Source organism: Erythrolamprus reginae, chromosome 9 (assembly GCF_031021105.1).
Source record: "Erythrolamprus reginae isolate rEryReg1 chromosome 9, rEryReg1.hap1, whole genome shotgun sequence".
NCBI classification, from domain to species: domain Eukaryota; kingdom Metazoa; phylum Chordata; class Lepidosauria; order Squamata; family Dipsadidae; genus Erythrolamprus; species Erythrolamprus reginae.
In genome coordinates, this window is record NC_091958.1 from 55,442,062 (window position 1) to 55,468,435 (window position 26,374).

The following is a 26,374-nucleotide window of genomic DNA, read 5'->3' on the forward strand; positions in this document are numbered from 1 at the left end:
ACTGGTGTAGGGTCTTCTTATGTTGCCCCTAATGCTAGTCCTCACTGTCTTCTTCAAGGCTGCCTTTAAAGAGCCTTAGGAGAGGCCTGCTAACCTTTGGATCCACAAAACTGACAGCTTGATGGAAAGGAAACATTGCCATCAAGGTCACAGCGAGCCGGCTCTTAATTGGTAAAAGTGGGGGAAGGATTTTTTTTTTTTTGCTTCTCTCCAACTTGCTATACATACTAATGGCCTCTTCCAAAGTGAGAATGGTGGCAGCACCTACTTCTATCATCGAAACATGCTGAGAATTTGCTCATATTGAATAACAACTTGGCAGGTGGGTGGGGGAAACAGAACTTAAGAAGAGCCCTGCTGAATCAGGCCAAAGCCCATCGAGTCCAGCATTCTGTGTCCCACAGTGGCCCACCAATTGTCCATGGGGATCTTGAGCAGAAAGAGAAGGCAAGACGCGCCCTTTCCCTTGACCCCCAACAAATGGGACCCCAGGGAACCCTGCCTGCCTCAACTCAAAGAGGAAAGAAGGAAGGAAGGAGAAGGACAGAGAGAACCTAAGAAGAGCCATGCTGAATCAGGCCAAAGCCCATCGAGTCCAGCATTCTGTGTCCCACAGTGGCCCACCAATTGTCCATGGGGATCTTGAGCAGAAAGAGAAGGCAAGACCCGCTCTTTCCCTTGACCCCCAACAAATGGGACCCGAGGGAACCCTGCCTGCCTCAACCCACATAGAGGCGGCACTTGGACATCCGTTTCAATAACCACCTATGATACAGTTAGCATATACTTATGTTCTTATGTTCTTAAAAAGACCTCATGGGCCATTTAGTCTGCCCTTATACTATTTCGTAAGCTACTTAAAACCCACCTCTGCCGCCAGGCATGGGGGAATTGAGATACTCTTTCCCCCTAGGCCTTTACAATTTTATGCATGGTATGTCTGTATGTATGTTTGGTTTTTATTATAATGGGTTTTTAATTGTTTTTAGTATTGGATTATTATTATATGCTGTCTTATTATTGCTGTTAGCCGCCCCGAGTCTCCGGAGAGGGGCAGCATACAAATAAAAAAAATAAATAAATAAATTTCCTGTATTTTATCTTAGGATGGATCTATGTTTATCCCAGGCAGGTTTACATTCAGTCACTGTGGATTTACCAACCACGTTGGCTGGAAGTTTGTTCCAGGCATCTACGACTCTTTCAGTCAAATCATATTTTCTCACATTGCTTTTGATCTTTCCCCCAACTTACCTCAGATTGTGCCCCCTTGTTCTTGGGTTCACTTTCGTATTAAAAACACTTCCCTCCTGACCCTTATTTAACCCTTTAACTATTTCAATCGTGTCCCCCCTTTTCCTTCTGTCCTCCAGACTATACAGATTGAGTTCATGAAGTCTTTCCTGATAAGTTTGATGCTTAAAACCTTCCACCATTTTTGTAGCCCGTCTTTGGACCCCTTCAATTTTATCAATATCTCTTTGGAGGCGAGGTCTCCAGAACTGGACACAGTATGAGGTCTCACCAGGGCTCTATAGAGCGGGATCACAATCTGCCTCTCCCTTCCTTTCCTGAAACCCCGGAGATCGGTCCACAGAAGTACCCCAAAAGTGGGCTTCGAAGTTTCTTTGCCTAGTCCCTCTGCCGGCAACCACAAACCACAACTCTCCACTTCCCTCCACTGTTCACACACGTACTAATCATTTCTCTTTTAAAACCGTTTAAGCCTATTTGGGAAATAAAGGAAAATTGATAGACGCAGGCAACGGATGCAGCTGTTTCTGACTAAACGTTGCATTCTGCTTTCATAAATTTTTCCAATTTCATCAAATTACTCTGCTGGCCATCTCCCCATCCCATTGCCGCAAATTCCCCCCCAAAATATATATGTGCGTGCATATGTATGCGTGTGGGTATATATGTGTTTTGCACAATGTGGGTGGAATTTTCCTTTTTATTCCTTCTAAATTCATCTTTGAAACTTTGGTTTTTGGATGAAAAATTGCCAAACATTTTTAAAACCCAACAAATGCTTTTGAAATGGGTTGGATGAGTTGGCGATGTCAGGATAATGGATGGCAAACGAACCAGTTGGGAAAGCAGCAGCGTTTAGGGAGATGCTTGTGAAAGGCTTTGACCTGGAGCATCAATCCAAGATTGGAGCAGACCTGATTTTAAAGTGACTTCCGTTCCCTTCTTATTAGAAGAATTAGCAGCATCATGATGTTGTGGTTCAGCCTGAGGCTGCTCAGGGACCAGCTGTGTCTCTGCTGGCTCCATGCTCGGAGGAGGAGGACAGTGAAGAGGAGGGGGCTGAGCAGTCGGACGGGGGAGAGGAAAGTCAGGAATGGGACGAAGGAGAACAGCATGAGAGCCCCGGGGGGGGGGGGGGGCTCTCCCCAGCCAGTAGCTTGGAGTCATTAGGTGATGAAGCACAAGCCGTCATTGACTTGCGACAGAGACGTTCAGATCAAGGAAAGGAGCAATTAAAGAAGTATTATCAGCACTGAAGTAGGAACAGCTGGGCTTGGGTGTGGTCCTCCTTAGCAGGGTTTAAAAGGCAGGCAAGCCCTTGAAGCCATGTGGAGTGTTATCAGTTGGAGTTGCGTTATCCTGTCTTGTTTCTCGGCGTCTCTGTTCCTGGCTTGTGGCCCAGCAGTTTGGAAGACCCGTGGGAGGTGTAGGTCTGCTATCTACAGCCTCGTCTTGGCAGCAAGAATCCTGTATTGCTGCATGGACTTTTGCCTTCGTGGATATCTCTGAAGTTCCAGCGTTTTCCTGTTTGTAAGGACATTTTCTGTTACCTGTGTTTTTCTTGGATTTTATAAACTGCCTTTGCCTTTTACCGGTGTGTCTGGCTTCTCTTTTTGGGTTGGTTTTGGCTTCCGGAGTGACCCAGACAGAACACATGATAGCTGTCTTCCAGGATTTGAGAGGCTGTTCTTGGCACTCCCTTGCCTCCCACCGGATGCGCTGCCATTTTCTCTTTTCGGAGGGCCCACATCTCCCATTCCCTTCCTTGTTTCATAAGAGATGGACATAGGAGAAGAGGGGAGGAGGAGCAGGAGGAAGGGAAGGAGGAGAAAGAAGAAGGAGCAGGAAGAGAAAAAGGAGGAGAAGGGGAAGGAGGAGGAAGAGGAGGAGAAAAATACAAAATGGCCAAAATTGCCCAATTTCCCTCCATCCCCCTCTTCCTTTTTCCCGATGCTAACGGCATCTGTCTACCGCAAACCAAGGAGATGGCAAAATAAAACAAAATAAGTGGGAAGCAGCTTGTATTGCCAAACAAAATCTGGGGGAAAAAAGGCATTTGACCGAATAGAAACCCTAGAAAGCATCAAACATGCACCCTCCCTGCCATGAGGAAGCTACATCCCTGCGTGAATTAAAATATAAATGTGTGGACAGGTTCCCCGTTCCTTCCTCCCTCCCGTCCTGTCTCTTCCCCAGAGGCCATCCTCTCGAATCCTCTGGCTGTGAATAACATTACCGATTGCTGCTCACGTAGAGGTCACTCTCTCCTTATTACCGGGAAGGGATCCTTGTAAACCTCCAAAAGAGAGGGGGTCTTTTGCTCATCCGCTCGGGGCAGGACAATACGGCTGCTGTTGCCTTGTGCTCTGAATAAGCCCACCTTTGTGCTGGGGGCTGCCAGCAAAAAAAAAAAAAAGCAGGGGAGGTGGGAGGGAAATAGTCTTAATTCCTGGGACATTTCCACTGGAAAGGCTCTCGGCCACGATGAGAGATGCTCGTGGCCTCTCCGCTTCTTTCCAATCAAAGGTCACCTCGGATCCGAGCTTTGGTGCCAAGCTTGAGTTGCTGGACGGGAGTGTGTCTATTCAATTCCAGGCAAGAGCTAGCATTAATGAAGCATTAAGCTCAAGTAATCAAACTCTGAAATGCAAAGACATGCAGCACTGTGGCCAGAAGCGTGGCCGGTTCTCCTCCCTCTCCTGTTGTTGGAGAGGGAGGAAAGGGAGAGAGAGAGAAAGAAGAAAGGGGGGAGAGAAGGAAGGAAGGAGGCAGGGAGGGAAGGAAGGAAGGAAAGAAGAAAGAAAGAGAAGGAAGGATGGAAGGAAGGAAAATAGAAGAGGAAGAGGAAGAGAAAGAAAGAGAAGGAAGGAAGGAAGAAAAAGATAAAAGGAAGGAAAAGAAAGGGAAGGAAGGAAAGAATAAAGAAAGAGAAGGAAGGATGGAAAGAAGGAAAAGAGAAAAGGAAGGAAGGAAAAAAAGGGAAGGAAAGAATAAAGAAAGAAAGAGAAGGAAGGATGGAAGGAAGGAAGGAAAAGAGAAAAGGAAGGAAGGAAAGAATAAAGAAAGAAAGAGAAGGAAGGATGGAAGGAAGGAAAAGAGAAAAGGAAGCAAAAGAAAGAGAAGGAAGGAATGAAGGAAGGAGAAAAGAAAGGGAAGGAAGGAAAGAAAGAATAAAGTAAGAAAGAGAAGGAAGGAAAAGAAAGGGAAGGAAAGAAAGAAAGAGAAGGAAGGAAGGAAAAGAGAAAAGGAAGGAAGGAAAAGAAAGAGAAGGAAGGAAAGAAAAAGAAAGAAAGAAGAAACCTCCAGAAGTTGTGAATGCTTCAACGCTGGAAGTTTTTTTAAGGAGATGTTGGATAACCATTTGTCTAAAAAAGTGTAGGGTTTCTTGCCTAAGCCAGGGGTTGGACTAGAAGACCTCCAAGGTCCCTTCCAACTTTGTTGTTGTTGTTATCATTTGTGACTTAGTAGATCCAAAATATCCCTTTTTGAAAGAAAGGAAGGAAGGAAAAAAGCTGCCCAATTCAGATCAGGAACGATTCAGATCCTAGCATGACGCCAGAGGGGAGAATGGATTCCCTGCTCTTTAAATTGTTCCTCAGATACAATCTCTTCCACCCAGCATAGAGAGGAGGCAATATTCTCCATCTCTGCCATCTACAAGAATCAAACACAATTGCTGCAGAGAGAGAGAGAGAGAGGAGATGATGATGATTATACTTTTTAAAGGCCGATAACTTGCTGCGAAAGAGAAGCGAGACTGATAAGATGTTAGAAGAAGTGAACGTGGCAACCAAGTCGATTTAAGGGAGAGGAGGCAGCTTCGCGCAAGGGGTTGAAGAGTAAAATGTACGGGCCGAATAAATGCGCGCCTGCCACATGGGCTGACAGCGTTGTTGTTGTTGTTGTTGTTATTATTATTATTATTATTATTATTATTATTACTATTACTATTATTACTATTATTATTTATTAGATTTGTATGCCGCCCCTCTCCAAAGACTCGGGGCGGCTCACAACAGTAATAACACAATATATAACAAATCTAATGATTAAAAATCACTAAAAAAAGCCTTATTAAAAAGAAAACATACACACAAACATACATAAACTGTATAGGTCCGGGGGAGATGTCTCAGTTCCACCATGCCTGGCGGCAGAGGTGGGTTTTAAGAAGTTTCCGAAAGGCCAGGAGGGTGGGGGCAGTCCTAATCTCCAGGGGGAATTGATTCCAGAGGGTCGGGGCCGCCACAGAGAAGGCTCTTCCTCTGGGTCCCGCCAGACGACATTGTTTCATTGACGGGACCCGGAGAAGGCCCACTCTGTGGGACCTAACCAGCCGTTGGGATTCGTGCGGCAAATGGCAGTCCTGGGGATATTCTGGTCTGATGCCATGAAGGGCTTTATAGGTCATAACCAACACTTTGAATTGTGACCGGAAACTGATCGGCAACCAATGCAGACTGCTTTTTTTAAAAAATAAATTTTATTTTTTTTAAAAAATAATGACAGGTACACACTGCATAAAACAGAGTGCACAGTGAACTTGGGCACTTTAAGACTTGCGGATCTCAACTCTCAGAATTCCACAGCCGGCATGCGTTAAGATGCAACTGATGTCCATTTGTTTAGTGACAGTTTGAAGTTACAGCAACACTGAATATCTCCGGGACCGCCTTCTGCCGCACGAATCCCAGCGACCAGTTAGGTCTCATAGAGTTGGCCTTCTCCAGGTCCCGTCAACTAAACATTGTCGTTTGGCGGGACCCAGGGGAAGAGCCTTCTCTGTGGCGGCCCCAACCCTTTGGAACCAACTCCCCCCAGATATCAGAGTTGCCCCCACCCTCCTAGCCTTTCGTAAGCTCCTTAAAACCCACCTCTGTCGTCGGGCATGGGGGAATTGAGACTTTCCCTCCCCCTAGGGTTATAAAATTGATGCATGGTATGCTTGTATGTATGATTGGTTCCTAAATTGGGGTTTTTTAAATTAACTTAAATATTAGATTTGTTTACATTGTATTATTATTGCTGTGAGCCGCCCCGAGTCTGCGGAGAGGGGCGGCATACAAATCCGATTAATAAATAAAATAATAATAAATAATAAATAAAGCGACTTGGAACTGGTCTTCGAATTAGCAAAAAAACAACCTTTGTTCATATGAACAAAATTGGAGCACTTGGCAACCAACATGTATTCATTATTGTCCTGGATTCCCATGATCACCGCTTGGTGACCTTGCCAGACTGGATTCCAACAAGCAGAATCAATGAGAACAGCCAGATTCGCTTGATGGCCAGATGGTTCCACTTAAAAGCCACAGATGTTCCCTGAACGACTGTTGCAAAAAAAAATACGGAACATGACTCATTTAACAACTGTCTTGCTTAGCGACGGAATGTCTGATCCCGACTTGCGATTGCAAGTCAAAAGATCACCTATTTTATTTTTGTGGCTCTGATCTGAAATCTGATCCACGCGTTATAAATAGAATAGAATTCTTTATTGGCCAAGTGTGATTGGACACACAAGGAATTTGTCTTGGTGCAGATGCTCTGAGTGGACATACAAGAAAAGTTGCATTTGTCAAGAATCATGAGTTACAACACTTAATGATTGTCACAGGGGACAAATAAGCAATCAGAAAACCATCAATATTAATAAAAATCTTAAGGATACAAGCAACACGTTACAGTCATAAGAGGGAGGAAATGGGTGATAGGAATGACGAGAAAACACTAGTAGAAATAGAAGTGCAGACTTAGTAGAAAGTCTGACAGTGTTGAGAGAATTATTTGTTTAGCAGAGTGATGGTGTTCGAGAAAAAACTCTTCTTGTGTCTAGTTGCCTTGGTGTGCAGTGCTCTGTAGCGACGTTTTGAGTGTAGGAGTTGAAACAGTTTGTGTCCAGGATGCGAGAGGTCAGTCAATATTTTCCCTGCCCTCTTTTTGACTCGTGCAGTCTACAGGTCCTCAATGGAAGGCAGGTTGGCAGCCATTGTTTTGTTCTGCAGTTCTGATTCTCCTCTGAAGTCTGTGTCGGTCTTGTTGGGTTGCAGAACCGAACCAGACAGTTAGAGAGATGCAGATGACAGACTCAATGATTCCTCTGTAGAATAAGAGACCTCCTTCTCCCGCACGAATCCCAGCAACCGATTAGGTCCCACAGAGTGGGCCTTCTCCAGGTCCCGTCAACTAAACAATTTCGGTTGGCGGGCCCCAGGGGAAGAGCCTTCTCTGTGGCGGCCCCAACCCTTTGGAACCAACTCCCCCCAGATATCAGAGTTGCCCCCACCCTCCTAGCCTTTCGTAAGCCCCTTAAAACCCACCTCTGTTGTCGGGCATGGGGGAATTGAGACTTTCCCTCCCCCTAGGCTTATAAAATTGATGCATGGTATGCTTGTATGTATGATTGGTTCCTAAATTGGGGTTTTTAAAATTAACTTAAATATTAGATTTGTTTACATTGTATTATTATTGCTGTGAGCCGCCCCGAGTCTGCAGAGAGGGGCGGCATACAAATCTGATTAATAAATAAAATAATAATAAATAATAAATAAAGCGACTTGGAACTGGTCTTCGAATTAGCAAAAAAACAACCTTTGTTCATATGAACAAAATTGGAGCACTTGGCAACCAGCATGTATTCATTATTGTCCTGGATTCCCATGATCACCGCTTGGTGACCTTGCCAGACTGGATTCCAACAAGCAGAATCAATGAGAACAGCCAGATTCGCTTGATGGCCAGATGGTTCCACTTAAAAGCCACAGATGTTCCCTGAACGACTGTTGCAAAAAAAAAATACGGAACATGACTCATTTAACAACTGTCTTGCTTAGCGACGGAATGTCTGATCCCGACTTGCGATTGCAAGTCAAAAGATCGCCTATTTTATTTTTGTGGCTCTGATCTGAAGTCTGATCCACGCGTTATAAATAGAATAGAATTCTTTATTGGCCAAGTGTGATTGGACACACAAGGAATTTGTCTTGGTGCAGATGCTCTGAGTGGACATACAAGAAAAGTTGCATTTGTCAAGAATCATGAGTTACAACACTTAATGATTGTCACAGGGGACAAATAAGCAATCAGAAAACCATCAATATTAATAAAAATCTTAAGGATACAAGCAACACGTTACAGTCATAAGAGGGAGGAAATGGGTGATAGGAATGACGAGAAAACACTAGTAGAAATAGAAGTGCAGACTTAGTAGAAAGTCTGACAGTGTTGAGAGAATTATTTGTTTAGCAGAGTGATGGTGTTCGAGAAAAAACTCTTCTTGTGTCTAGTTGCCTTGGTGTGCAGTGCTCTGTAGCGACGTTTTGAGTGTAGGAGTTGAAACAGTTTGTGTCCAGGATGCGAGAGGTCAGTCAATATTTTCCCTGCCCTCTTTTTGACTCGTGCAGTCTACAGGTCCTCAATGGAAGGCAGGTTGGCAGCCATTGTTTTGTTCTGCAGTTCTGATTCTCCTCTGAAGTCTGTGTCGGTCTTGTTGGGTTGCAGAACCGAACCAGACAGTTAGAGAGATGCAGATGACAGACTCAATGATTCCTCTGTAGAATAAGAGACCTCCTTCTCCCGCACGAATCCCAGCAACCGATTAGGTCCCACAGAGTGGGCCTTCTCCAGGTCCCGTCAACTAAACAATTTCGGTTGGCGGGCCCCAGGGGAAGAGCCTTCTCTGTGGCGGCCCCGACTATCTGGAACCAGCTCCCCGCCAGAGATTAGAACTGCCCCTACTCTCCTTGCCTTTCATAAACTCCTTAAAACCCACCTTTGTCGTCAGGCATGGGGGAAAAGAGACATCTCCCCCGGGCATATACAATTTATGCATGGTATGTTTGTTTGTATGTATGTTTGCTTAGTAAATGGGTTTTTAAAAAATATTTTAAATTATAATTATTAGATTTGTCATGAACTGTTTTATTTTGTTGTGAGCCGCCCCGAGTCTATGGAAAGGGGCGGCATACAAATCTAATAAATAGATAGATAGATAGATAGATAGATAGATAGATAGATAGATAGATAGATAGATAGATAGATAGATAGATAGATAGATAGGGAGATAGATAGGGAGATAGATTAGATAGATAGATAGATAGATAGATAGATAGATAGATAGATAGATAGATAGATAGATAGATAGATAAGGAGATAGATTAGATAGATAAGGAGATAGATAGATAGATAGATAGATAGATAGATAGATAGATAGATAGATAGATAGATAGATAAGGAGATAGATAGATAGATAGATAGATAGATAGATAGATAGATAGATAGATGATAGATAGATAGATAGATAGATAGATAGATAGATAGATAGATAGATAGATAGATAGATAAATGATGTAACTCCGAGGACCAATTGATTTTTAACCAACGAGCCGTTGCTGTCCTTGTGGGTCGGTGGTGTTTTCGTTTTTATTGCCTTGCCTTGTTTTGTCGGTGTGTTTGTCTTCCGCTCCATTTTTTCCCCCCCTTGGCTTCGTTATCCGAAAGCAAGCGACGCCGGTCTCAAGGATAACGAGAAGAGGGCTGAGATGGATCTCGGCACTTGAAGCTCGCTCGGCTAAACCCCGATCAAACCCACTTCAGAGGCAGCTGGCATCTAATGAGCTGCAGGGAGGGAGGGGGCTGTTGAGAAGCAGAGGGTTTTAAGAGGGAGAGATTGCCACTTTACAGTTTGGATGGGATTTCGCTGGCTCTTAACGTTACGTGCCGCAGTTGCAACTTCCTGGGGTTTTGTGCAGTGGCAAAATCCAAAATTGTTTACTACCGGTTCTGTGGGCCTGTCTTAGTCGGGGTTGCAGGGGAAGGATATTGCAAAATCTCCATTCCCTCCCCACTCTGAGGCCAGACAGAGGTGGTATTTTCCAGTTTTCAAAAGTACTCAACATTTCTCCTGTTGGTTCTCTGAACTACTCGAAATTTCCGCTATTGGTTGTCCGAACTACTCAAAACCTCCCCTGCCAGTTTTCCAAACTACTGAAAATTTCCGCTATTGGTTCTCTGAACTACTCAAAATTTCTGCTATTGGTTGTCCGAACTACTCAAAACTTCCCCTGCTGGTCCTCCGAACTACTCAGAATTTTCTCTATTGGTTCTCCAAACTACTCAAAAGTTCCACAACTGGTTCTCCAAACTACTCAAAATTTCTGAAAACCGCTTTGCCAAGCAATAGAAATTCTGGTCCCATTGTGGACATAAATCAAGGACTGCCTACATATAGGATTGAACTTGTTACAAGCAAGAAAAAGTGTCATTCTTCTTCCATTTTCTCTAGCACTCGGAGACCAAAGATCACTCTGATCTTCCTCGTTTTACCTTGTCATTCTTCATGGCCCTTTTTCAAGAGCTAACAGGTTGTCTACTTGAGCTTCAGAGATGATGTCTGGAAGAACTGATGCAGCGAGAAAGGCCAGATGTTAAAGATGCTCAAGGGCTGCTGGGTGATTTAGTGCCCTCCGGGTTGTGGATAATTAACTATATGTTGTTGCCAGAAGGATCAAAACAAGAAAAATATAACATTGGTCTCTGGAAGCAGCCGCCAAGCCTGTCTGTTGTGGTTAGCTCTGGCCCAGCTCCTGCCCCAAGGACTGTGGATGTGGGGGAGACATCCACATGCTGCAGGCCTGTGGAATCTGCTGATGAAGGCTCCTCTGACCAAGAAGACATGAGTGACAGGGAGGAGGAGAGTGGGGCAGAGAGCTCAGAAGGAGATCAATTCTCTAGCTCCTTGGATTCAGAACAAGAGTTAATGATACAGCCACGCATGCAGAGAGCGATGCATAGGCAGCAACAACTGAGAGATTATTATCAAAGAAAATGAGGCCACCTGTGGTTGGGTGGGGCTGTGGTCATTAGTGAGGCTGCTATAAAGAGCAGCCTGTGGTTTTGGCCATTGTGGAGGATTATCTGATCGTTGTGTTTCGTGACTGCTTTACTGACTTTGACCTTTTGTGTGCTGATTTCCCCCCGTTTTGGAACTAAACCAGGGCAAAGTGGGTTTCACTTTGTGAAAAAAGAAGGACTGTGAATTGCCTCACAGCTGCAAGCTAAGTAAGGGGAAGTAGGAAGGGAGGGAAAGAGGAAAGAAAGAGTGAGTGAGAAAGAAAGAAAGGAAGGGGAAGCAGGAAGGGAGGGAAAGAGGAAAGAAAGAGTGAGTGAGTGAGAAAGAAAAAGAAAGAAAGAAGGAAAGACGGAAAGAAGGAAAGAAAGAGTCAGTGAGAAAGAAAGAAAGAAAGAAAATGGAGAAATGGAACAGTTGAGACCTCTTTTGTGAAAGATGTGGAGCGGAGGAGACCAGATCAAAGGCAACAGGAGTGTCGTTTGAATGCAATTTATTCCTGGTGGTCATTCATTAATCAGCCTGCTCACGTCAACTGTTGCTCTAAACCAGGAAGGCCCAGCCTGGGCAACGTTTAAGACCTGTGTCTGGGGCATTGGTGGAGCTGAAGCCCACCGGTCTTAAAAGTTGCCAAGGCTGGACCCCCCCGTCCCCACTCTAAATACCGAAATTAACTCTGGGTTTCTTTGCCGGCGCAGTCTGGAGAAAGCAGCAGGTCAGTGGAGCGAGGAGAGCATTTCAGTTCAGCTCCATATGACTCCCAGCTTCTAAGTATTAGCACAGTAATGAATTTCAGTCCTCACTTGGAGAGAAAAATATCATTGAAGGCTGTCAAATTAATTGATCCTCTCAGCAGTTCCTCTTCTGATTTCTGCCAGGCAGGGCTGGCTGGGTCGGTGGAATCGTTTCGCCAGCCAAAATGCAATGCTGGAGATGAGACCGAGGCTGGTGATAGCTCTTAAAACCAGAAAAACACGGCCCATCTTGAGTTCAAAGAAGACCCTTTAAGTAGATTCAGCTGAAGGAACTGATGTGCTACCGGTCTGACTCCTCCTGAGATCCACATAGGGAGAGAGAGAGAGAGAGGTGATAGACAGACAGACAGACAGACAGACAGACAGACAGACAGACAGACAGACAGACAGACAGATAGAGATAGAGATGATAGATAGATCGTAGATAGATAGATAGATAGATAGATAGATAGATAGATAGATAGATAGATAGATAGATAGATAGATAGATAGATGATGGATGGATAAATACAAGACAGGTAGATAGATAGGCGGATGGATAAATGATAGGTAGGTAGATAGACAGACAGACAGACAGATGATGGGTGGATGGATAAATACAAGATAGGTAGGTAGGTAGATAGGTGGATGGATAAATGGTAGGTGGGTAGGTAGGTAGGTAGATAGATAGATAGATAGATAGATAGATAGATAGATAGATAGATAGATAGATAGATAGATGTTTTCGTAGGTAGGTAGGCAGGTATGTATATAGGTAGGTAGATGAATGATGGATGGATAAATACAAGATAGGGAGGGAGGGAGGTAAGGAGGTAGATAGGTGGATGGATAAATGGTAGATAGGTAGATATGTGGGTGGATGGATGGATGGATAGAGGGATAGATGGATAGATGGATAAATACAAAATGCACCTATTCTCCAAAGCACTCAAAGGCAAGACAAGAAGTCAACGGATGGGACATAACCAACACGAGAAGCAACCTACAACTAAGGAGGAATTTCCTGGCAGTGAGAATAATTAACCCGTGAAACAACCTGCCTCCAGAAGTTGTGAATGCTCCAATGTTGGAAGTTTTTCAGAAGAGATTGGACAACCACTTGTCTGAAATGGTGTAGGGCAGGGGGGAGGCAAAGTTGGATCTCCTATGACTTGTGGACTTCAACTCCCAGAATTCCTGAACCAATCATGCTAGCTCAGGAATTCTGGGAGTTGAAGCCCCCATGTCATAGAAGAGCCAACTTCGCCTACCTCTGGTGTAGGGTTTCCTGCCTAAGCAGCGGGTTGGACTGGAAGACCTCCAAGGGCCCTTCCAACTCTTGTTATCCTGTCCAAGCAGAGACTTCTTCCTTCTTCTTTGTAGACCCACATCGCCTGCTCCCCGTCGGTGACTTTGCCTGAAAGTGTCAAAAACACACATTGCTATTCTTCTTTCCTAATTTATATCGAAGTTCTGCCCGAGGGCACGAAGCTGCGATGAAATCAGAACTTAAGAAGAGCAAAGATGACTAAACCTAGTGTGAAGTACAGATGAGATTTTTGCTACCCCGGCCTGAAAAGGGCTTCCTTTGAAAATGGTGAGGCTTTGGAGAAGGAGGACAAAAAATGAAATAGCAACCCATAATTGCTTCCCTTCCTTGTGTGAAGTTCCTTTAGGAGCAGCGAACCTGATCCACGTGCAAGAAGATGCTGCCATCAGTAGAGATAATAATAATAATAATAATAATAATAATAATAATGATAATAATAATGTGGAGGAAGAAGAAGAGGAGGAGGAGGAGAAGAAGGAAGAAGAAGAAGAAGAAGAAACAACAACAACAACAACAACAACAACAGTGTTGGAAGGGACCTTGGAGGTCTTCTAGCCCAACCCCCTGCTTATGCAGGAAACCCTACACTACTTCAGACAAATGGTTATCCAACATCTTCTTAAAAACTTCCAGTGTTGGAGCATTCACAACTTCTGGAGGCAACTTCTGTTCCACTGATTAACTGTTCTGACTATCAGGAAATTTCTCCTTAGTTCAAAGTTGCGTCTCTCCTTGATTAGTTTCCACCCATTGCTTCTTGTTCTACTCTCAAGTGCTTTGACAATAGGTTGACTCCTTCTTTGTGGCAACCCCTGAGATATTGGAAGGCTGCTATCATGTCTCCCCTGGTCCTTCTTTTCATTAAACCAGCCATGCCCAGTTCCTGAAAACATTCTTCATATGTTTTAGCCTCCAGTCCCCTAATCAACCATTCTGACTCTCAGAAAATTTCTACTTAGTTCTAAGTTGCTTCTCTCCTTGATTAGTTTCCACCCATTGCTTCTTGTTATACTCTCAGGTTCTTTGGAGAATAGCTTCAGTCCCTCTTCTTTGTGACAACCCCTGAGATATTGGAAGACTGCTGTCGTGTCTCCCCTGGTCCTTCTTTTCATCAAACCAGCCATGCCCAGTTCCTGAAAACATTCTTCATATGTTTTAGCCCCCAGTCCCCTCATCCTCTTTGTCGCTCTTCTCTGCACTCTTTCTAGAGTCTCAACATCCTTTTTGCATCATGGTGACTGAAACTGGATGTAGATATTCCAAGTGTGGCCTTATAAAGCGGTATTAACACTTTGCGTGATCTTGATTCTCTCCCTCTGTTGATGCAGCCTAGAACTGTGTTGGCTTTTCTGGCAGCTGCTGCACACGGCTGGCTCCTATGTAAATGGTTGTCCACCAGGACTCCAAGACCCCTCTCCCAGTTACTACTGTTGAGCAACGCACCACATAACACTGTGTTAACAGTGCACCGTTCCTTTTGTCCTTTCAGCTGTCTTCCCTTTGTAGAGATCGTGGGGTGGTTTTTTTTCCCCCTGCCACCCTCATGTCCTCTTAGAAGAACGTGGGAAGGAGGAACTCAACTCAATGGATTAATCATCCCCTGCGGGGTCTTCTTCTCCTGGGCCATTGTGAAGCCGCTGCCACCCTTCCTGAGATGCGTTCCCCTTCCTGACTCCTGTAACCCTGGTTTTAGCTCAACCCCCACGGTCTCTTTCAAAGAGACGAGCCTGTCAGCGGAGAACAAGGGAGCTGATTTAAAGCAGGCAGTCGGTGGAACTGGAGGTCTTTCACCAGCCCACCTGCATTGTGAATCACGAAGCAGATGCTCGCAGCTGAGAGCTCCAACCGGGTTTTTTTCTCCCCTCCATCATTATATACATGTGTGTGTGTTTGTGTGTGTTTATGCGAGCTAAGGAAAAGAGCAAGAAGAAAGCTCCCGTTGGTGCAACCCTAAGGTTCTCCTGCTGGTCTCCATCAAAGACGTTAAAATACAGTGGTACCTCTACCTAAGAATGCCTCTACTTACGAACTTTTCTAGATAAGAACTGGGTGTTCAGGGGGGGGATGTTGCCTCTTCTCAAGAACAATTTTCCACTTACAAACCCGAGCCTCCGAAACTGTAACTGGAAAAGGCAGGGAGAAGCCTCCGTGGGGCCTCTCTGGGAATCTCCTGGGAGGAAACGGGGCCGGAAAAAGCAGGGAGAAGCCTCCGTGGGGCCTCTTTAGGTATCTCCTGGGAGGAAACGGGGCCGGAAAAGGCAGGGAGAAGCCTCCGTGGGGCCTCTCTAGGAATCTCCTGAGAGGAAACAGGGCTGGAAAAGGTGAGGGGAGCCTCTCTGGGGCCTCTCGGAATCTCCTGGGATTAAACAGCGCCGGAAAAGGCTGGGGGAAGCCTCCGTGGGGCCTCTCTAAGAGTCTCCTGTGAGGAAACAGGGCCGGAAAAGGTGGGGAGAAGCCTCCTTGGGGCCTCTCTAGGAATCTCCTGGGAGGAAACACGGCCTCCACCCTCCCTGTGGTGGTTGTTGTTGTTGTTGTTGTTATTATTATTATTATTATTATTATTATTATTATTATTATTATTATTATTTAGATTTGTATGCCTCCCTTCTCTGAAGACTCAGGGCAGCTCACAGGATACAAAACCAGCACAACAACAAATCTAATTAATTAAAAATTACTACTAAAATCCCATACACAATAAAATCAGTCAGCCAAAATAAAATTGGTTTCTCCAATCGCACGCATTATTTACTTTCACATTGATTCCTATGGGAAAAATGGCTTCTTCTTACAAAATTTTCTACTTAAGAACCTGGTCACAGAACGAATTAAGTTCGTAAGTAGTGGTACCACTATATAGATATATAGATATGGAGGAAACACGTCTTTTTTTGATGGATAGAAAGCAAAGCTTCCTTGAGTTGTTGAACCATCCTGGGGCAGAAGAAGTATGTGGTGTGATGTCATTTGAGACATCAAAGCCTGTCAGTTGCTAAGATTTAAAAACCATCCAATGTGCTGAGCCATCACCCAAAACTGCCACCCTCCCCATGTGCCCATGATCCATTTGCCTCCTTTCCCGTTTTTAATTTTTCTTAGCACAACTTGCCTTTCATTAGAAATGATTGACTTCTTCCTGAGGGACCTGATATTTGGAGGAAGCTGATTAAAGAGTTGAGTTTCGGGAGGATGGGGAGAGACTTTGATCACAGTTCTCCCTCCTTCAAAGGTGTTGTGGTAGCTCTGGCCCAGCTCCTGCCCCAAGGACTGTGGATGTGGGGGAGACATCCACATGCTGCAGGCCTGTTTTGCCCCCGGTGGAATCTGCTGATGAAGGCTCCTCTGACCAAGAAGACATGAGTGACAGGGAGGAGGAGAGTGTGGCAGACAGCTCAGAAGGAGATCAATTATCTAGCTCCTCCTTGGATTCAGAACAAGAGTTAATGATACAGCCACGCATGCGGAGAGCGATGCATAGGCAGCAACAACTGAGAGATTATTATCAAAGAAAATGAGGCCACATGTGGTTGGGTGGGGCTGTGGTCATTAGTGAGGCTGCTATAAAGAGCAGCCTGTGGGTTTGGCCATTGTGGAGGATTATCTGATCGTTGTGTTTCGTGACTGCTTTGCTGACTTTGACCTTTTGTGTGCTGATTTTTCCCCGCTTTGAAACTAAACCAGAGCAAAGTGTGTTTCACTTTGTGAAAGAAGAAGGACTGTGAATTGCCTCCCAGCTGCAAGCTAAGTATCACAGAACTGATAAGGGACTTGTACAACTTACCAGTTTGTTTGGAGACGAGTGCTCTTTTTTGCTATCCCAAAAGAGGGCTTGGTTTAAGTGAATTTTCATTATAAAGAACATTGTTTTGAATTCTCAAACGTGTGTGTGTCTGACATTTGTACCTGTGAATTTTTGGGGGAGTCTACCAGAGAGCCCGACAGAACAAAAGTAAGAGATTTAGAGGAATCATCTAACTCTTCAGCTGTTGGAAATCCCAGGAGTCTACAACTCCTTTTTGCGATGTCTTCTTCTTCTTCTTCTCATTGCCCTTCTACTGTCTTGGTTCTTCACCACTTGGGAAGGTGATGCTTTTGGAAGATGCTTCTGGAAATCATGAACATTGCGACTGTTCCAGGAATTCTTACAAACCTGGGACATTTTTTTCTACCTATTTCACAAAAAGCAACTTAGCTAGCTATATCTAAACTAGCCATGCGCCATGGAGCCGCAGTGGTCAGAGTGCAGTACTGCAGACTACTTCTGCTGCCTGCCGGCTGCCTGCAATTTGGCAGTTCGAATTTCACCAGGCTGAAGGATGATTCAGCCTTCCATCCTTCCGAGGTGGGTCAAGTGAGGACCCAGATTGTTGGGGGCAATATGCGGATTCTGTAAATCGCTTAGAGAGGGCTGTAAAAGCACTGTGATTAGGTATATAAGTCTGCTGTAGCTTGGGAAGGAAGGAAGGATGAGTAGGTGAATGAGAGGGAGGAAGGAAGGAAGGAAGGGGTGGATGGATACGTGGGTGAATGAGAGGAAAGAAGGATGAATGGGTGAATGAGAGGAAGGAAGGAAGGAAGGATGAGTAGGTGAATGAGAGGGAGGAAGGAAGGAAGGAAGGGGTGGATGGATACGTGGGTGAATGAGAGGAAAGAAGGATGAATGGGTGAATGAGAGCAAGGAAGGAAGGAAGGATGAGTAGGTGAATGAGAGGGAGGAAGGAAGGAAGGGGTGGATAGATAAGTGGGTGAATGAGAGGAAGGAAGGATGAATGGGTGAATGAGAGGGAGGAAGGAAGGAAGGAGGGCAGAATGGTGCAGTTGTTACAATGCAGTGTTACTGGCTATCTCTGCCCACTGCCAGGAGTTCGATCCTGACCAGCTGTAGGCTGACTCATCCTTCCATCCTTCTGAAGTTGGTTAAGACGAGGACCCAAATTGTTGGGGGCAATATGTTGACGTTGTAAATCATTTAGAGAGGGCTGTGAAGTGGTATAGGTCTTTTGTGTATGATTCAACTGTGTGTTGTTTTTTATATATTGGGGTTTCTTTTTTGGACTTTTTAATCTAAAACCGTAATCTAGATTTTTAAATATTAGATTTGTTACTATGTACTGTTCTTCACCATTGTCGTGAGCCGCCCCGGGTCTGCGGAGAGGGGCGGCATATAAATCCAATAAATGCAGCTAATCTAATCTAAATGCTATTTCTCACATGACCTCATATCTCAGCCCAAGATAAGATGTGCTGCTCCTATCGATTACTCTCTGGAATCTACCCCGTTTGGTTGACCGGCTGTGGACTCCTCCTCCTCCTCCTCCTCATTTCTTCTGGCCCTGTTCCACGTCAGCGGCCTTGAGTCCCGAGAAGCAGCTCAGTGTCAAAACAATGTCATAAATCAATGAATCAACCAACCAACAGTGTCCCGAATAATTGAAACTGCCCAGCAGGGAACAGTGGTCAGTCTGATGCTTGGAAGCATTTGCACACTTTGCGTGCTGGACATGGCTCGATCAAAACAGGGGATGCCACCAACTCATAACCGGAAGAAATAAGGAACATCTACAAGAAAAATAGAAGCTGGAGCCACCGGGATCTAAGCGCAAACCTCTGGCCACATCTGGATTTCTCTCTCTCTCTCTCTCTCTCTCTCTCAATATTTGGAATCTTCTTCTTCCTCTTCTTTGCTTTCTAACTTTACCAGTTTTAGACGAAAAAGGGGGGCTGTTGTTTGAGGAAGGGACCCCCTTGTGTCCTCCTTAGAATCAGAGGGAGAAATTGTTCACCTCCCTTTTTCTAACCCTACCCATCCATCCACCCCTTCCTTCCTTCCTTCCTTCCTTCCTCTCATTCACCCACTCATCCATCAACCCCTTCCTCCTTTCCTTCCTCTCTCCCTCTCATTCACCCATCCTTCCTTCCTTCCTTCCTTCCTTCCTCTCATTCACCCACTCATCCATCCACCCCTTCCTCCTTTCCTTCCTTCCTTCCTTCCTCTCTCCCACTCATCCATCCCCCCTTCCTTCCTCTCTCCCTCTCATTCACCCATCCTTCCTTCTTTCCTTCCTTCCTCTCATTCACCCACTCATCCATCTACCACTTCCTTCTTTCCTTCCTTCCTTCCTTCCTCTCTCCCTCTCATTCACCCAATCAACCACCCATCCTTCCTTCTTTCTTTCCTCTCATCCACCCTCTCATCCATCTACCAGTTCCTTACTTCCTTCTTTCCTTCTTCTCATTTACCCACTCATTCATCCACCCCTCCCTCCCTCCCTTCTTTTCCCGAGCCTTTCCTTTCCCACATCAAGATTCCACCGGGGTTTGTCTGGAGAAGCCGGCCTTGTGTTTCCAGCCATGGCTGTTGTGCATGGACAGTGAGCTGGCTGACATTTAGAGGGGAGGGGGAGAGATCTCAGAATCTTAAGCAAGAAGGGAGGAAGGGGAAAAAAACCCAGCGGATTTTCTAGCGAAAAGGTCAAGGCTTGAGGAGGTTGGGGGGGGGGGGAGGCAGATGTAAAACGAAGAGAAAGAAAAATATTGCTTTAACATCGTTTTTTCCCGTGGTCTGCAACAGGATCTGAGCGGGACTGAACTGGGGATTTAGAAAATAAAGAGAATAAAAACTCTGGAAATAGAGGCAGACAGCAGGCGAACAAAGGCCAGCCACGCGAGAATGGGATGGAAGGGAATTTTCAAAGGTTGGCCTTCCAAAAAGAGACCAGATGCGTTGGGGTGGGGAGGGGGATTAGCAAGGCATGATTTAACCCTGTGAATCCCCCCCCTCTGAACATCTCAATGTGGGAGGTGGAAAGAGATCTGTGCAAGAGCAAAGCCAACCCTTCAAGATAAGGAAAGACAATTGGACAGGGGACGAAAGGAACACCAGTGCACTTATGGACGCCCCTTACTGGCCTCTTAGGAACCTGGAGAAGTCAATCGTGGAGAGTCTAAGGGAGAAGTGTTGGGGGCTGGGGGCTGACACCACTGAGTCCGGCAATGAGTTCCACGCTTCGACGGTTAATATTAAGTTTGAATCTGTTGCGGGCTCTTGTGTTGTTGCTGTTGAAGCTGAAGTAGTCGTTGACCGGAAGGACGTTGCAGCATATGTTTCAGTTGAGTTATTTCCCCCCATGTTAAGAGGAAACGAGGGTGGCAGGAAAAAATAATAATAATAACAACAGACGTGGTTGGTCAATCCACAGTCACTGAATGTAAACATGCCTGGGACAAACATAGATCCATCGTAAGATAAAATATAGGAAATAGTATATGGGCAGACTAGATGGACCAGGAGGTCTTTTTCTGCCATCAGTTTTCTATGTTTCTATGAATGAAGAAGGAAGGAAAGAAAGAGAAGGGAGGAAGGAAGAATCCACAGGAACTGAATTTAAACATGCCTGGGATAAACATATATCCATCCTAAGATAAAATACAGGAAATAGTATAAGGGCAGACTAGATGGACCAGGAGGTCTTTTTCTGCCGTCAATCTTCTATGTTTCTATGAATGAAGAAGGAAGGAAAGAAAGAGAAGGGAGGAAGGAAGGAAGGGAAAGAAGGAAGGAAGGAAGTATCCACAGTCACTGAATGTAAACATGCCTGGGATAAACATAGATCCATCCTAAGATAAAATACAGGAAATAGTATAAGGGCAGACGAGATGGACCAGGAGGTCTTTTTCTGCCGTCCATCTTCTATGTTTCTATGAATGAAGAAGGAAGGAAAGAAAGAGAAGGGAGGAAGGAAGGAAGGGAAAGAAGGAAGGAAGGAAGAATCCACAGTCACTGAATGTAAACCTACCTGGGATAAACATAGATCCATTCTAAGATAAAATACAGGAAATAGTATAAGGGCAGGCTAGATGGACCAGGAGGTCTTTTTCTGCCATCAACCTTCTATGTTTCTACGTTTCCTAAGAGGACGAACTTAACAGGGTCAGGCTTGGAGCGTAGTTGCATCTCTTCCATGTTCAAATATTCATCCGGGCATTTACATCCTTCGCCCAGGACCGAGCGAGTCTCACAACCTCAGCCACTTTTAAGATATGTGGACTCCAACTCCCAGAATTCCCCAGCCGGCTTTTATGTTTAAAGCCCTGAATAATTTACCAGTTTTCTAGTGTTAAAAGGAAGATGGATGAGGCGCGCTGCTCTCCCCAAGGAGAGTGAATCTTGTCTTAAGCAGGAAGGCAATGGTGCTAACGGCTTCTCCGAAGGAGGCCAAGCGTCGGCCCAGCAAAATCTGGAAGCCCACCTTGTCGCGGGCGAGGTAGGGCAGGCAGCCAAGTTGTGCATTTATTGCCAGTGTGTTACAAAACAGATACTCTCTAGAAGTGCTGGCGGGATGGGAAGTAGGTTTTGCGTCGAGGGGAGGAGAAGGCAAATCTACTGCAAAGAATCTTTTGCATCTAAAAGCTTTTCAGTTTGATTCTTGGCATTCTTGTTCATTCATTCAATCCACAGAGGGACCTTGGAGGTCTTCTAGCCCAACCCCCGTCTGAAGTAGGAGGCCCTATACCAGTTGATGTTTGTGGATTGGGGGTGATATCCTGAGTAGTTGGAGCTTGCTGTCGTGTTCTTTTGCTGTAGTGTTCTGTTTAATTAATTTCCAAAAACACTATACTACAGCAAAAGAATAATCATGGAAGCCATCGAGATAGAAAAACACCCCCAAAATATGAACAAGCGGGATGATACCTCCCGCCTACCAGACATCTGGAAACCAGCCCTCATTAACAAACGTATCCCAGCCATACAAACTGAAACCAGACTCAGAACACACATTGCAAAACAACTAAGTAGCCTGCAAGCTCCAATTACTCAGGATATCACCCCCAATCCACAAACATCAACTAATCAGCATGCCTCAGTTACACCAACCACCCCAGGTGTTACCCCACTGACGCACCAGGAAGTTTCTACACAGCAGGCAATTGCTGAGCCATCAAGCCACACGCAGCCACCAGTATTTATAGAAGGAAGGCAGCTCAGGTCTCGCTGTGTTCGCCCTAGAACAAGGACAGAAGCACCAGCCTGAAGATGACGAGTGGGACCTCGTCGAAACGTCGCCAGAAATCTCTGAATCCTACACGGAAAGAAACCCGAATATGTCAAGGCCGTCATATATATATGTGTGTGTTTTCGTAGATTTTCACGGGTACAGGTATGACAGTCTTGGTGTATTCAGGTTTCTTCCCGTGTAGGATTTAGAAATTTCTAGCGACGTTTCGACGAGGTCCCACTCGTCATCTTCAGGCTGGTGCTTCTGTCCTTGTTCTAGGGCGAACACAGCGAGACCTGAGCTGCCTTCCTTCTATAAATACTGGTGGCTAGGTGTGGCTTGATGGCTCAGCAATTGCCTGCTGTGTAGAAACTTCCTGGTGAGTCAGTGGAGTAACACCTGGGGTCGTTGATGTAAAATCGGTGAAATCACATATATATATATATGTCACATGTTTTTTTGCTGAATTTGAAAATTAAGGGAGACTAGGATAGATCTATTTCGGCCTTATTTTGGCCTCATCAGCTAGCCATACTGTCACTGGGACTTGAACCTGCAACCTTTGCCTTATAAGGCAGAGAATTATGCTCTAGGCTACAGTATCCAATCCCTTCAGCTCTGCACCAGGGAAGGGCTACATATTTTTGTGTCGAATATATATATATATATATTAGTGTAACTCTTCTGCCATGGAGAGTTGGCCATGACGAGATGTCGTAGACCCTTCCAGTTGGATTATCAGATCTTCCCAAATGAGGGGAAACCAGGAAGAAAGGGAGGAGGAGGAGGAGGAGACAGCCATTGATGGATTAAGACAATCCATCTTTTCTGAGATTGGGGAAAGAGTTGTTTGTATATCGCTTCGGCCCTGTGGGAATCCGTGTTCTTGATCGATTGCCTTCCGCACGCGTGCTCCGTTCTCCCGCCCCTCTTCGCTCGACGGCTCCTTTTCAAGTTAGTTTTCAAAACGGTTCCTCCGTGTTCTTCCATCGCCGGGTAATTCATTATTCATCTGAGGCTGGCGCGTGGGGTATTATCGTTGGGAGGCTGTGGAGATGCAGAAGCTTAATAATGGCCCAATTAAATTGTGTGTTGAACACCTGCCCAGCAGTAGATAAAATTACCTTGATTGGAATCGGATTGCAACAGCAAACAGGCTACAACATAAATATGGTTTTGTTGGGGTGGGGGGAGGAAAGGGCCTCAGTGGGCAAATAATGTATTTATTTATTGTACTTATATGCCGCTCATTCCAAATGGACAACAGTCAGAATATATACAACAACAATAAAAACAGTTAAAACCTAATAATAAAAATCAATAATAATAATAATAATAATAATAATAATAATAATAATAATAATAATACCAACGTGGTACCTCTACTTAGGAACTTAATTAGTTCCGTGACCAGGTTCTTAAATAGAAAAGGTTGTAAGAAGAGGCAATTTTTCCCATAGGAATCAATGTAAAAGCAAATAAGGCATGTGATTGGGGAAACCACAGGGAGGATGGAGGCCCTGTTTCCTCCCAGGAGATTCCTAGAGAGGCCCCACGGAGGCTTCTCCCTGCCTTTTCCAGCCCTGTTTCCTCCAAGGTGAATCCTATAGAGGCCCCACGGAGGCTTCTCCCTGCCTTTTCCAGTTACAGTTTCAGAGGCTCAGGTTTGTAAGTGGGAAATGGTTCTTAAGAAGAGGCAAAAAAATCTTGAATACCCGTTTCTTATCTAGAAAAGTAGAGGCGTTCTTAGGTAGAGGTACCACTGTACTTGCAATCAGCCTAATTCCAGGCCTGCTGGAAAAGCCAGGTCTTAACGGCTTTCTGGAAAACTGGTAGGGTGGATATAATGCAGATCTCTGGGAGCAGTTGGTTCCAAAGGGTCGGAGCTGCCACAGAGAAGGCTCTTCCCCGAGGTTCCGCCGACGGGACCTGGAGAAGGCGACTCTGTAGGCCCTTACTGGCTGCAAGGAGGGAGGAGACGGTCTCGTAAATAGTCTGGCAGCATACAAATCTAGTAAATTATTATTATTATTATTGTTGTTGTTATTTATTATTATTATTATTATTATTATTATTATTACTATTATTATTATGTGATAATTGTGAGCCTCCCCGAGTCCTCGTAGAGGGGTGGCATACAAATCCAATTAATTAATTAATAATAAATAAAATAACCAACACCTTGAATTGCATTCGGAGACCGACTGGCGATTCAATGCAGCGCGAGTAAAGTTGGAGTAATATGGGCTTGCCTTAGTTATTGCACGCACTGCTGCATTCTGAAGTCTCCGAACGCTCTTCAAGGGTAGCCCCATGTAGAGCGCATGGCAGTAGTCAATAGTTTTCCTTTCCTTCCTGACTTTCATCTCTCCGTTTTTTGTTTGTTTTGCTGTTTCCTTTTCCCGCCTAGACTTCCAGATCTTCCGGGGCCAAGATGCAGCTGCTGGAAACTGAATTTTCGCAGACAGTCCGTGACCTGATAGACCTCCACCTCCTGCAACAGGACAGCATCCCCGCCTTCCTCAGCGCCGTCACCCTCGAACTCTTCAGCCGCCAGACGGTGGCTTAGCCGCCTCGCTTGGGCGGTGCAGTGCTCGCGGTTGGCCGCTCGTGGCTCCTGGATGGCTCGCAGGGCACCGGCTGAGGTCCTGATCCGTTGAGAGGAAGCGGGATTATTTTTTTCCTCTTTTTAATGGCTATCTGAATATTCCAGGGCATTGTTCCTCTTCTCTAAAGAAGTAACCTATTTTCCTTCCTTCCTTTCTCCCTCCCTCTCTTTCTTCATTCCTTCTTTCTTTCCCTCCTTTGCTTCTATCTGTTCTTCCCGCCCCTTCCCTCCTTCATTCCTTCCTTCCTCTCTCCCTCCACTTCCTCCCTTCCCTCCCTTTCTCTCTCCCTCCCTACTGGCTCTTCCTTCTACCACTTTCTCCCTCCCTTTCTTCATTCCTTCTTTCTTTCCCTCCTTTGCTTCTATCTGTTCTTCCCACCCCTTCCCTCCTTCCTCTCTCTCTCCACTTCCTCCCTTCCTTCCCTCCCTCTCTCTCTCTCTCCCTCCCTACTGGCTCTTCTACCACTTTCTCCCTCCCTTTCTTCATTCCTTCTTTCTTTCCCTCCTTTGCTTCTATCTGTTCTTCCCACCTCCTTCCTTCTTTCCTCTCTCCCTCCCAACTCTTCTTCTACCACTTCTTCCCTCCCTTCCTCTACCTCCCTTTTAGCCCTTCTACTACTACTTCTTCCCTTCCCTCTCTTCCTTACTCCCTCTCTTCCTTCCTTCTTTCCTTTTCTCCCCTCCCTCCCTTCCTTCCTTCCTCTCTCTCTGTTCCTCCCTCCTCTTTGTTTCCTTACTTTCTTTCCTTCTCTCCCTTCCTTCTATCTGTCCTTACCTCCCTCTCTTCTAACCCCTCCCTTTCTTCTTTCTCTCCCTTCTCTCCCTCCCTCCCTCCCTTCTTTCTAACCCTACTTTCCTCCTATCCCTCCCTCCCTCCCCCTACAATATTATTAGATGAAGATATTTGGGAAATAAAATTTGATGTGGGTCTTGGTATTGTGTGTGCACTTTTATTCCCGATGTGTAGCTGCCTATGTTCTGCAGGGTTGCCGTTCTTGGTGCAGGGATACACAGAAGCTCTTGGGGTGGGGGGGTGGGGAAAACGTATTTCTGAGTAGACCACCCTGGAAACGGGCCCTGGGCCTCTTCTTTTTTGGAGGAAGAGAGAGGAGAGATTCACCATCTGCTTGGGAAAACGTCGCCCAATGACTGTGGACCTCAGAGACTATCTTTGGCTCAGCCGTTGAAGCAATTTGTGTTGAAACAATTGGGGGAAGCCGGTTTACTCCTCCTTCCTTCCCTCTCTCTTTCTCCTTCTCTTTCTCTCTCTTTCTTTTCCCCCCTTTCCCTTTCCCCCTTTCTTCTCTTCCTTCCCTTACTTCCTTGTTTTCTTTCTTTTTCATTTTCTTTCTCCCTCTCTCTTTCCTTTTCTCCCTCTTCCTCTCCTCCTCTCTCTTCTGCTCTTTTTCCCTATTCCTCTCTCTTCCTTTCTCTCTCTTTTTCTTTCTCTCCTTTTTTCTTTTTCTGTTTCTTACTCTCCCTGTCTTTCTTTTCTTCCTTTCTCTTTCTCTCTCATTCTTTCCCCTCCCTCTCTTTCCCTTCCTCCCTTATTTTCTTTCTTTCTTTTTCATTTTCTTTCTCCCTCTCTCCTTTTCTCCCTCT

At 45.3% G+C, this 26,374-nt stretch overlaps 1 protein-coding gene across 1 annotated transcript in view; it reads left to right on the forward strand.

Moving 5' to 3' along the window:
- The window catches only part of LOC139171809 (mitotic spindle assembly checkpoint protein MAD1-like), a 275,352-nt gene extending 249,644 nt beyond the window's left edge, over window positions 1-25,708 (forward strand). Inside the window, exon 8 of the mRNA XM_070760242.1 lies at window positions 24,575-25,708. Within this exon, the coding sequence (XP_070616343.1) occupies window positions 24,575-24,733 (159 nt within the window). The 3' untranslated portion in view covers window positions 24,734-25,708. The remainder of the gene's footprint in view (window positions 1-24,574) is intronic.
- Window positions 25,709-26,374: the final 666 nt, after the last annotated feature.